The following is a 12,912-nucleotide window of genomic DNA, read 5'->3' as shown; positions in this document are numbered from 1 at the left end:
GGATAACACATATTGGACTATTCACTTTGATGGATCTAGACAGCTGGAGGACTCAGGGGCTGGAGTTGTCTTGACTTCCCCACGAGGTGATAAATTTTCTTATGTCCTCTGGTTAATGTTCCCTTGTACTTACAATACAGCTGAGTATGAGTCCCTGCTCCATGGTCTTCGGATGGCTAAGGAGATGAATTTAAGCCGGGTGAGATGCTTTGGTGATTCAGATTTGGTGGCCCAACAGGTATCTGGTACTTGGGATTCCAAGGATCCGCTTATGGCGGCTTATCGTCGAGAGGTCGATGCCATTGCAGGCCATTTCAAGGGTTACCAAGTTGAACATATCGATCGAAGGAAGAATGAGGCGGCTGATAACCTAAGCCGACTAGGCTCTCAGCGTAAGCCGGTGCCACCAAATACGTTACTAGATGTTCTACTCAACCCTTCGGTCAAGTTGCCTACGGAGGAGGACCTTGCTATTCCTAACCCGGAAGCACAATTGGTGGCGGCTCTTCATGCTATTCCTGATTGGACAGTTCCCTATTTGTCTTACATGACCCGGGGTGAGTTACCTGAGGATGAGACCTTGGCTCGGTAGATAACCCGACGGTCTAAGTCAATGGCAATTGTCAATGGGGAGCTGCACCATTGCAGTGTTACAGGGGCGTTTCAGCGTTGCGTTTCTCCTGAAGAAGGCTGTGAGATTCTGCATGAGATCCACGAAGGAGATTGTGGTCATCATGCTGGCTCTAAATCTCTGGTAGCCAAGGCTTTTCGTCACGGTTTCTATTGGCTGACAGCTCATGCTGATGCTAAGGACTTGGTCAGAAAATGTGACGGTTGTGAGAAGTTTTCACGTCGAACTCATGTTCCGGCTCGGGAGCTGAGGATGATCCCGATCACTTGGCCGTTTGCGACTTGGGGGCTTGATATGGTTGGACCTTTTAAGAGGTCCAAGGATAAGAAGACCCACCTTTTGGTGGCGGTTGATAAGTTCACTAAGTGGGTAGAGGCAGAGCCGGCCAGTAAGTGTGATGCAGCCACGGCTAGGGCATTTATCATGAAGAAGGTGATCTTCCGTTTTGGCTTTCCACATAGCATTATAACCAAAGTTTCAGATCGCGGGCTAGGGCATTTAGCGGCTGGCTCTGTGCCAACGCTAAAGCCGCTATCGCCGGCTATAGCGGCCGCTATGCCATTTCGCGGCTACAGTACTTGTGCATGTATATCACACATCTATACTAATACATGTGCATATTTTTCTCCAAAAACAGCGTATTTTCAGTAGAAAACAGAGGATTCTCAATATAAATTCAAACATAACAAGTACAGAAGAGATCTGCAACAGTTCAACAGATAAATAGAAACATAAATTCAAGACTGCATCAAGCATAACATCAGCAGTTCGGCACTTAAGTTCAGTAACAACAACAGCATGTCCATAGTCCATTACATGCATCACAAAGTCTTCAGAATTCATTTGTGAAAAGCACACAGGAAAGGATAGAATCATGAGCGCCAAAATGAAGTTCATAGAGAAACCGACAAGCTCACATGTCAGAACCAGAACTCATGTCGGTGTCCTCGTCGTCGTCACTTTCTGAAGCAGAGAGCAGATCTTCTTGAGGAGTAACAGGGATCATCTTCTTCTTCTTACCATAGACACCCCTCTTCCTTTTAAGTGGATTAATAGTAGAAGTTCCTGGTCCAGCATGCGAGCTTGCATATGGAATTTCTTAATCTTGATCTTCACCTTGTTCTTCATCACCATTTGGCACTACACTAGTGATCCATTCATTCTCATCATCTTCTAAAACATCTACCACCTGCTTCTCAATGGGGTCCTTGCGTTTGTTTAGTTTCTTGTCCTTTAGTTTGGAGTTGAACTTGATGAAAACAAGGTCACTCATCTTGTCATGCAGTATCCTGCTGCGTCTCTTTGTGTGAACCTACAAAATGAACAAATCAATATCTGAAAGGCTGCAGCAAGCATAACATCACCAGTTAAATAGAAGAAGTATAATCAAGATCACTAGTTCTGCACTTAAGTTCATAGAGAAATTGACAGCATCACAAAGTCTTAAAAATGGATTGAACAATGCATTTAAGTGGAAAGAAGGAAAAATATACTTACTTGATCAAATACACTCCAGTTCCTCTCACAAGCAGAGGAACTACATGTCAAACCAAGAATCCTTGCAGCCAAGTTCCTTAGTTTTGGAGCACTTGTCCCATGGTTCATCCACCATTTAGCTTCAACATCAAACAACTGGGACATGTTAGGAAACTTTGGGCAGGATAACAAAATAAGAAACAACAATCAGGCAACCAATTACCTGGATCAAACTTCTTGTTTTTCCTTTGCCGTACAGCAATGTCCCTTCCAAAAGACCATATCCCCTCTTGATAGTGGTCAATCTCATCGAGTATTTCTTCTTGCATGATAGGATCTTCAACCATCTTTGAAATACAAGTTATCAGCCCTTCTTTGAAACTACCATCGATCTCAATATCAAGCTTGTTTGGATAATAATAGTATGGGTTCAAGTAGTATCCAGCCATATGTAATGCAGTCTTCAACTTGTTGTCCCATCTCTTGTCAATGATGTCCCACACTTCCAGAAAGCGAGACTTGTCATTGTCAAACCTCACGGAGATATCTTTCTTTGCATCCAACATACAACCATGAATAAAACCCATTGCCGGAACATCACTATCCATCCTCCTCAAAAGATTTGCCATTGGCTCAAAGAAATTGATAGCGGTATCTACTGCTTTCCAGAAAGTTTCAGAGCGAACGATTTTAGCTGCGTTCTTCCCCTTTGCCTTTTTAGGTGGTCCATTTCATTGAGTTCATCGGACCTGAACAACTTTTGTAGCTCTTTTTTGTTGTCCTGCAAGCTTTTCAAGTTCAAATATGCTATTGCAAACCTAGTAATACCAGAGCGGACTAGGTCTTTTCCAAGAAATTTTCTCATCAATGCCAAAACTCTTGTATGCGCATAAAGGAACACAGTCACAGCCTTTCCTTTGGCAATGGTTTGTTCGATCATAGGAAGCTTCCCTATGTCCTCCAACATCAAATCAATTGTGTGGGCTGCACAACCATTCCAAAATAGGGAGGGACACTTCAATTTCATCATTGCTGCTGCTGCTATATTGACTGAGGCATTATCCGTTACAATTTGAACGACATTCTTCTCCCCAATTTCTTCTATGCATCTATCAACAAGATCAAATATCATCTTGCCATCTTTTCTCACATCTGAACAGTCCACAGAATCAAAAAAACAACACCATAGGCACTATGCACTACCAAATTCATCACTCCCCTTCCTCTTTTGTCTGTCCATGCATCTGTCATGACGGTACATCCAGTGAGCTTCCATGCTTCTTTATGTCCAGCAAATCCTTCCTCGTCTTTCTTCTTGCTCTTCTGTAAGTAAGGGCCACCCATTTCATAAGGAGTGGGGCCTTTCATGTCTGTCCCGAACGCTCCAACCGCTTCAAGTATAAGTTCAAAGCTTGGAAGCAAGACTGCATTGTGGGCAATTCCGGCTTCATAGAAGAACTGACAAACATACTCACAAGCACGAACCCGCCTCTCTTCCCTTCTTTGAGTGGACAACTTGGTTTGCAACTTTGTAGAAAAGCCTTCCCCCTTCCTTGCGGCCACAACCTCTTCTGTTGACTTGGTGCAAAACTTATCCATAGAACCATATGTGTTGCCCTTACTCTGTCGTTTCCCTGATAATACAAGCAAACCACCCCCACTACCACCACCCAAGATGTCATCTTCATCAGTAGCCCTAGCATCATTTCCATCCAAAGTGACGTCACTTCTGCGTATTGATGATTCCCTGGCCTTCTTTTCCTTTGCTTCATCTTTCCTTGAGATCTTATCCCTCATCTCTTGCTTCACATCAGCTGGAACTTGTTGGCACAAAACGACATTTTGATACTTGACATTTGCAAGGTGGTACTTCATTCGAGTAATACCACCAATGTAACACCATGGCAGAAGTTGCATTCCACAGAGGCCTTCTTGGTCATGTCCGGAATCGTGCAATGCTTCCATGCTGGGTCATCTGAGTTCACTGGAGCTACATGAGGTGCTGGGATTATCGGTGAAGTGCTTGACCCAGCCAAGCCTACAAAAATCAAATAGACATATCTAGAAATTAGACGTGAAATGGGTTACTGAGAGCATTCTACATACACTAAATTAAAGCAACAAACCATGGCCTTCTTGGTCATGTCCGGAATCACACACAGTACACTACAAAGCACCTCACTTTAAAACTCACATGAGAAAATAATAAAAACCCTCTCATTCTATTTACACAGGTTATGGAAGTAGCACAACAGACAACAATATCTTTATTCTTTACAGAAGTTCTTGAGCTGTGACTTGCTCACTTAGCACAAGAAAATTAAAGCAGCAGATCAGGGCATCACAAACCATCATCTAAAGAAAATTTTGAGTGGCAGATCTGAATATCCTACCAATGAGCTATGTTGAAAACCTAAGCTACAATATGAACCTACAACTACAAGTCTGCAATGCAATCCCAAGAGCCTTTCATGTGCTTATGTTGAATCAACAAACAAATAAGCTATGGTATATTCTACCGATGAGTATGGAATCGGAATCAACATACAAATCTGAATCCCAGAGCCTACAGCCTGAATCAACAAACAAGTCTGAATCTACCAATGAGCTATGGAATCGGAGGACTCCTGTACCTCCTGGTGATGTGCTTGCCCCGGCTGTTGGAACCGTGTGAGAGTGAGACTGAGATGTCATCGTGGTCGCAGAGGCGGCGTCGTGCAAACGCCCCTCGTCGCCGGTCGCCTTTCCACCTCCCCCGGAATCCAATCTAGCTTCCAACGAAGCAGCAGTCGATGCTACTGGGAAGAGCAGCGCAGCCGCCGCAAGTTTTTGGTGAGAGGGAGAGAAGGGAATGAGGGGACACGAGCTAGGTTTTCTGGAGGAGGTTTTATATACCATCACGAAAAATTTGGGCCGTTTCTGGTCTGTTTGGGGCCTTTGGGACCTTGTGTTTCAGTTTTCGGCCCAATCCCGCGATTTTGCAGCGACAGCGAAGCCAAATAGCGCCGTTTCGCGCGGTTAGCGGCAGATCGCGTAAAAAACGGGATTGCCACGCGGGAAGGCTTCCAGCACGCGATAGCGCCGCGATTGCGCTGTTTTCGCCCGCGATCTGAAACCTTGATTATAACAGATAATAGCACTAATCTCTCCAAGGGTGCTATGAAAGAATTTTGTCAACGTGAGCATATGCAGCTTGATGTATCATCAGTGGCTCACCCCCAATCCAATAGTCAAGCTGAGAGAGCCAATCAAGAGATCCTAAGAGGCATCAAGCCCCGGCTTATGGTTCCCTTACAGAGGACGCCGGGTTGTTGGGTGGAGGAATTACCTTCCGTGTTATGGAGCATTAATACCACCCCAACAGTTCTACGGGTTACACACCTTTCTTCATGGTTTACGGAGCAGAAGCGATTCTCCCTAGTGACATCCGTCACGACTCACCTCGTGTGGCGGCTTATGTTGAAGCTGACAATGAAAAAGCACGTCAGGAAGCACTTGACCTGTTAGATGAGGAGCGTGACACCGCAGCGGCTCGTTCGGCGATTTCCAAAATTCAGACTTAGCCTGCAAAGGTTATTAAAGGTCGAGTTAATAAGGTATTCAAATGAGGAGGTGAAGATAAGTAAGTTCAAAGGCTTACATCTGGTGGCGGGTTAAGCTTGTAGAAAGGGGCCAGACCCACTTTGGCACAATCTTCCGGGTCTTTATTCAGAAGAGACTTAACCATTTCATTGATTGCTTCATCAGTTAATGGTGCGGAGCTGTGGCGCAGTGAATCTTTTTCACCACCAGTGTAAGTGCACATTAAACCGGTACGACGGCTTAACGGAATGATCCGCCAAGAAACCCAACACCTGACTAAATCAACGCCAGTCAGCCCATTTCCTAGCAGAGCTTTGACCTTCACAATAATAGGTGCAATCTTCTTCTGTTCAGCAGCCGTAAGCTTTTCAGGAAGATTATGTTTTGGGTCCAAGCGCTCAACACGATAACCCGGCAGTGGATTCTCGTCAACTGGAGAAGTGTCTTTGCAATAAAACCACGTCTAGTTCCAGTCTTTGGGGTGACTCGGCAAGCAGGCGTAAGGAAAGATGGCGTCTCTTCTGCGTTGGATTGAAATTCCACCAAGCTCCAGGCTAGGACCATTTGTGAACTCAGTCTGGCGGTTTAAGTAAAAATACTCTCTAAAGAGTTCAACACTGGGCTCCTCTTGAAGGTACACTTCACAGAAGACTTGAAAGTTGCAGATATTTGACACGGAATTGGGTCCGATGTCTTGAGGGTGGAGCTGAAAAAAGTGCAGAACGTCTCGGAAGAATTTAGAGCCGGGCGGTGAGAAGCCCCGGTTCATGTGGTCAGTAAAAACGATGACTTCGCCGTCTTTCGGCTGAGGTTTTTCTTCGCCCGGGTCAGGAGCACGGTAATGCATCACACTCTTGGCGGGTAGATATCCGGATTTGAAAAAATCCTTAAAAGTACCCTCAGTGACGATGGAGGGAACCCAGTTGCATGTGTAGACTGTTTTGGGCGGCATTGTGAAAGCAAGAAAGCCTAAAGGAAAGGAAAAATTAGCCGGTTCAAGTCAATTGGTGAAATCACAGGTTAAGCGCTGACATTATACATTCAAAATGGTGGCTTAAGTGAGGGCTAATGGTATATGAATAATTGTAAGCCGGACGTGTAAGCCGCCATGAAAGGTACATGTATTCAAAATCTGACGAAGGGTAAAATTCTACTAAGTGTTGGACAAACAGGTTTCACAGATTAAAGTTATAGATTTGGATCTGAAACTGTTCAGAAAAAGGGAATAAATTTGAAACCTACAGAGGCGATAGTGGAAAAGCAGAGGTGCTCTAGAGGGGATCTGTAGCGATGAGGGTATATTCTAGTATCAAAAACAGGTGCTAAAACTACTGCCACGCAAGATTTATGTGGTTTTTGGATCTAATCCATGGATATAAACAAGGATAAAGAAGGGCGGCGACGAACACCGACGAACACTGATGAACACCGAAACCCTAATGCCAGATCTATGGCGAAAGAAAGGAGGGCTTACTGATGCTGATGGGATTGCAGAGAGGCGCCGCGGTTCTCTGGTCCGTTTAGGGTGATGCAGCGGCCGGAGTTGAGGTCGGAGACGAAGGTCGACGACGGCGGAGCTTGTGCGGGTTGGTGCGTCGGGAGGTGGAAGAAGAAAGTGAGAAGGAAAGTGGGGAGAATGAGAGGAGAGTCCGAGGTCTTATTTATAAGACTGGAAGGACAAACGACATGCGCGAGAATCGAGGAGGCAGAAAATGGATAAGGGACGGCGCCGGCGCCTCGATTTTCGGAGGGACAATAAAGAAAAAGATTTATTAAAGATTCAGGTTCTGTGAAGCATTAATGGCAGGTTATCTTAAAGAAAAACATTTATTTTCGAAGGGACAGTAAAGAAAAAGATTTATTAAAGATTTATTAAAGTGATAAGTGACGTCACGATGGCTTATCTTAAATTCCGGAGATGACGTCATGGCGGGTTACAATGTTTCACAGTATGATGAGGAAGAATTTTTCTAAGTATTGAAGATTGACAAGAACAAGTTCAAATCAACCTGGGGCCTAATGTTGGGGATATGACTATCAGGTCTGACCCGCCCAGGAGGGGCCGGGTCATCCCTGTGGTGGTTCATATCAATGAAGCCCAAGAGTATAATAACAATGGCGGTTCATAGATAGGCTTAGTAGAGGGCCCAGACCCGAAGGCGGCTCAAGGCCCACGAATATAAACCGCCATGTATATGTAGACTTGTATTGTAAAGGTCACCGAGCCGGACACGTTGTATGAGCCGGCCGGGACTCTGTAGGCCGCAGGGCGTCAACCCGTGTATATAAGGGGATGACCCAGCGGTGGCTTAGGACAAGAAACAACAGATCGAGAGCCAGGTTAAGCATATTCGCTCCCTGGTCATCGAAACCCTAGCAATATGACCTCAAACTGGATTAGGCCTTTACCTTCACCGCAAGGGGCCGAACTGGTATAAACTCCTCGCGTCCTTTGTCCTGATTAACCCCTTTAAGCTAATCTTGTTGCGATGGCTCCACGACTAAGTCCTCACACAAGGACATCTGCCGTGACAATTCCACGACAACCTCCGTGTGCGAAACGACATACGTACACTGCCTTCTCCCGCCTTAATTTTTTTACACAGGAAGAGTAGACCAAATAGAAGTATCATGCTGAATTTTGGAATTATTCTGGGTTCGTTTTGACTTTTTGTACATTAATTGAGTTTCTGGGCATTTAATGTGCATAATTCAAATTTGAACTACAAGCACATGCTCGAGCGCACCAAAGTTGGTTGAAAAATCACATGTGTGTCCTTGGGGTGAATTTCCAGGTCCCATGCAAGAAATGAGAATGAAATTCAAACATCTGGGCGTCGTGCCTCGGTCGTGAAGATTGATAAACTTGTTTTTTAATTCCTGTAAATCCAAAACACGCCTAAAAATCATGAAACTTTGCACGGTGTCATGACATGGCACCAACATGTTGCGGTATTTTTTTTGGCCGAATTGGGACAAGCTTTGGTGTAAGCTTCTTGCAAAACGGAGGTTCCCTCAAGAAGGCTCGTGGTTCCGAGAGGGAACGTGTCACCTCCGTGTGCGAAACGACATACGTACACTGCCTTCTCCGGCCTTAATTTTTTTACACAGACATATTAGACCAAATAGAAGTATCGTGCTAAATTTTGGAATTATTCCGGGTTCATGTGGCCTTTTTCATACATTAATTGAATTTCTGGGCATTTAATGTGCATAATTCAAATTTGAACAACAAGCACATACTCCAGTGCACCAAAGTTGGTTGAAAAATCACATGTGTGTCCTTGGGGTGAATTTCTAGGTCCCATGCAAGAAATGACAATGAAATTCAAACATCTGGGCGTCGTGCCTCGGCCGTAAAGATTGAGAAACTTGGTTTTTAAATTCCTGTAAATCCAAAACACGCCTGAAAATCATGAAACTTGGCACGATGTCATGACATGGCACCAACATGTTGCGGTAATTTTTTTGGCCGAATTGGGCAAGCTTTGGTGTAAGCTTCTTGCAAACCGGAGCTTCCCTCAAGAAGGCTCGTGGTTCCGAGAGGGAACGTGTCACCTCCGTGTGCGAAACGACATACATACACTGCCTTCTCCCGCCTTAGTTTTTTTACATAGGCAGATTAGACCAAATAGAAGTATCGTGCTAAATTTTGGAATTATTCTGGGTTCAGTTGTCCTTTTTTATAAATTAATTGAGTTTCTGGGCATTTAATGTGCATAATTCAAATTTGAACTACAAGCACATGCTCCAGTGCACCAAAGTTGGTTGAAAAATCACATGTCTGTCCTTGGGTGAATTTCTAGGTCCCATGCAAAAATGGGAATGAAATTCAAACATCTGGGCATCGTGGATCGGCCAGAAAGATTGAGAAACTTCGTTTTTTAATTCCTGTAAATCCCAAACTCGCCTGAAAATCATGAAATTTGGCATGGTGTCATGACATGGCACCAACATGCTATGGTAATTTTTCTATCCGATTTGCGAAGGCGCACACATTAACAATCAACAAAGTCATTTTGGAACAAGTGTTGTCACGTTACAAATCGGAAACACAAGTATTATTGAAACCGTGGGCGTTCTACTTACCAATTACGTGTCGCCACGCATCCCTTTTTTTATTGGCTAGGAGGTGTCATGCGGGGTAGCTATTTGAGTACGGGAGGCGTGCGATCAGACCCCTGCACATGCTCATTGGGAGGAGAGACCTTTGACCTCTACCCGCCGCGCACCTCCCTCCCAACATCTCCATTATTGGCGCCCAAGCCCCTGTTCTACGACGTGGCTATATGTCTCACTAGACTGAGATTTAAGAGAGAAAAATGAAAATCTGAAAAAGAAAGTTTTGCACGGATCTTGATGTAAGATCCGACGGACCTATATAGCATCGACTAAGACTTATAGGAAGCATGATGAATATAAGAACGATGACAGTGGATAATAATTGTCTTACATATTTAGGAACACAATTAAAAAAGCCACATGCGGCAACACCCGAAATACACAACGGCAAAAGAAGAAGGAAGACAACGATCTGGCTCGCTGATCTCTACTTTCTTGATGCGTTCCTGCAGGCCGTGGGAACTAGTCTCCGCGGCGAGCGGCGATGAGCTCTTTCTTGTCCTCAAGATGCTGCTTGAGAGCATCCACGGATTCCGCCACCAGCCTTCTGCGCTCGATGCGCATCATGGCATTCTTGTCCATAAGTTTCTTGACGATGGCGCCGGTCCTCTTCAACAAGGCAGTGGTCTCCTCCTGCTGCTCCGCACTTCCGATGATCTTCGCCCTCAACAGGTCGCGCTCGGCCAGGAGCTTCACATTGCTCTCATTTAGTTGTCAGATGACGCCTGCCCTAGAGGCAATAATAAAGTTGTTATTTATATTTCCTTATATCATGATAAATGTTTATTATTCATGCTAGAATTGTATTAACCGGAAACTTAGTACATGTGTGAATACATAGACAAACAGAGTGTCACTAGTATGCCTCTACTTGACTAGCTCATTAATCAAAGATGGTTAAGTTTCCTAGCCATGGACAAGAGTTGTCATTTGATGAATGGGATCACATCATTAGAGAATGATGTGATTGACTTGACCCTCCGTTAGCTTAGCACTATGATCGTTTAGTTTATTGCTATTGCTTTCTTCATAACTTATACATGTTCCTATGACTATGAGATTATGCAACTCCCGAATACCGGAGGAACACTTAGTGTGCTATCAAACGTCACAACGTAACTGGGTGATTATAAAGATGCTCTACAGGTGTCTCCGATGGTGTTTGTTGAGTTGGCATAGATCGAGATTAGGATTTTTCACTCCGATTGTCAGGGAGGTATCTCTGGGCCCTCCCGGTAATGCACATCACTATAAGCCTTGCAAGCAAGGTGACTAATGAGTTAGTTGCGGAATGTTGCATTACAGAACGAGTAAAGAGACTTGGTGGTAACAAGATTGAACTAGGTATGATGATACCGACGATCGAATCTCGGGCAAGTAACATATCGATGACAAAGGGTACAACGTATGTTGTTATGCGGTTTGACCGGTAAAGATCTTTGTAGAATATGTAGGAACCAATATGAGCATCCAGGTTCCGCTATTGGTTATTGACCGGAGACGAGTCTCGGTCATGTCTACATAGTTCTCGAACCCGTAGGGTCCGCACGCTTAACGTTCGATGATGTTCGGTATTATGAGTTTATGTGTTTTGATGTACCGAAGGTAGTTCGGAGTCCCGGATGTGATCACGGACATGACAAGGAGTCTCGAAATGGTCGAGACATAAAGATTGATATATTGGACGATGTTATTCGGACACCGAATGAGTTTTGGGGGTCACCGGATAAATATCGAAGTGCCGGGGGGTTACCGGAACCACTGGGGGAACTGATGGGCCAACACGGGCCTTGTGAGAGAGAGAGAGGAGGGGGCCTTAGGGCTGGCCGCGCGCCCCCCCTTGAGGAGTCTGAATTGGAGAAGGAGGGGGGCGGCACCCCCTCTTTCCCTCCCTCTCTCCCTCTCCTTCCTTCCCCCTCTCTCTTCCCTTGTTGGAAACCTACTAGAATAGGATTCCTAGTAGGAATCCTACTTGGGGCGTGCCCCATGAGGGCCGTCCGGCCTCCCCCTTGCTCCTTTATATACGGGGGCAGGGGGGCACCCTAGAACACACAAGTTGACAGTTGTCTTAGCCGTGTGCGGTGCTCCCCTCCACAGATTTCCACCTCGGTCATATCATTGTAGAGCTTAGGCGAAGCCCTGCGTCGGTAACTTCATCATCACCGTCACCACGCCGTCATGCTGACGAAACTCTCCCTCGGCCTCAGCTGGATCAAGAGTACGAGGGACGTCACCGAGCTGAACGTGTGCAGATCGCGGAGGTGCCGTGCGTTCGGTACTTGGATCGGTTGGATCGTGAAGACGTTCAACTACATAAACCGTGTTACTAAATGCTTCCACTTTCGGTCTATGAGGGTACATGGACACACTCTCCCCGCTCGTTGCTATGCATCACCTAGATGGATCTTGCGTGTGCGTAGGAATTTTTTTGAAATTACTGCGTTCCCCAACAGTGGTATCAGAGCCAGGTCTATGCCTAGATGTTATATGCACGAGTAGAACACAAAGAGTTGTGGGCAATAATAGTCATACTGCTTACTAGCATGTCATACTTTGATTCGGCGGTATTGTTGGATGAAGCGGCTCAGACCGACATTACGCGTACGCTTACGCGAGACTGGTTCTACCGACGTGCTTCGCACACAGGTGGCTAGTGGGTGTCTGTTTCTCCAACTTTAGTTGAATTGAGTGTGGCTACGCCCGGTCCTTGTTGAAGGTTGAAACAACAAACTTGACAAAAAATCGTTGTGGTTTTGATGCGTAGGTAAGAACGGTTCTTGCTAAGCCCGTAGCAGCCACGTAAAACTTGCAACAACAAAGTAGAGGACGTCTAACTTGTTTTTGCAGGGCATGTTCTGATGTGATATGGTCAAGACTTGATTATATAAATTTTTGTATGAGATGATCATGTTTTGTAACACAGTTATTGGCAACTGGCATGAGCCATATGGTTGTCGCTTTATTCTATGAAATGCAATCGCCATGTAATTGCGTTACTTTATCACTAAGCGGTAGCAATGGTCGTAGAATCAATAGTTGGCGAGACGACAACGATGCTTCGATGGAGATCAAGGTGTCAAGCTGGTGACGATGGTGATCAT

General features: G+C 45.2%; 1 protein-coding gene and 1 pseudogene across 1 annotated transcript; both read right to left on the bottom strand.

Annotated features, from left to right (window-relative positions):
- Window positions 1-1,544: 1,544 nt before the first annotated feature.
- Window positions 1,545-2,694, bottom strand: LOC109772600 (uncharacterized). Its single transcript, XM_020331284.2, has 4 exons — window positions 2,331-2,694; window positions 2,129-2,247; window positions 1,748-1,943; window positions 1,545-1,696 (listed from the first exon to the last, which is right to left on the bottom strand). The coding sequence occupies exons 1-4, from the start codon at window positions 2,692-2,694 to the stop codon at window positions 1,545-1,547; spliced, it is 831 nt and encodes a 276-aa protein (XP_020186873.2).
- Window positions 2,695-2,762: 68 nt separating this feature from the next.
- On the bottom strand, window positions 2,763-4,072 carry LOC109772599 (uncharacterized; annotated as a pseudogene).
- Between the last annotated feature and the right edge of the window lie 8,840 nt (window positions 4,073-12,912).

Source organism: Aegilops tauschii, chromosome 5 (assembly GCF_002575655.3).
Source record: "Aegilops tauschii subsp. strangulata cultivar AL8/78 chromosome 5, Aet v6.0, whole genome shotgun sequence".
Lineage (NCBI taxonomy): Eukaryota > Viridiplantae > Streptophyta > Magnoliopsida > Poales > Poaceae > Aegilops > Aegilops tauschii.
This window is presented reverse-complemented; position numbering and strand designations above follow the sequence as displayed.

What these genes read in the sequence shown, in the direction of transcription:
- LOC109772600 (XM_020331284.2), bottom strand. Translation starts at nt 2,694, where the DNA reads ATGGGTTTTATTCATGGTTGTATGTTGGATGCAAAGAAAGATATCTCC. An exon ending in AAACAAGAAGTTTGATCCAG is followed by an intron (nt 2,248 to 2,330) that starts GTAATTGGTTGC and finishes TTGATGTTGAAG; the next exon opens with CTAAATGGTGGATGAACCAT. An exon ending in AAATGGTGATGAAGAACAAG is followed by an intron (nt 1,697 to 1,747) that starts GTGAAGATCAAG and finishes ATGCTGGACCAG; the next exon opens with GAACTTCTACTATTAATCCA.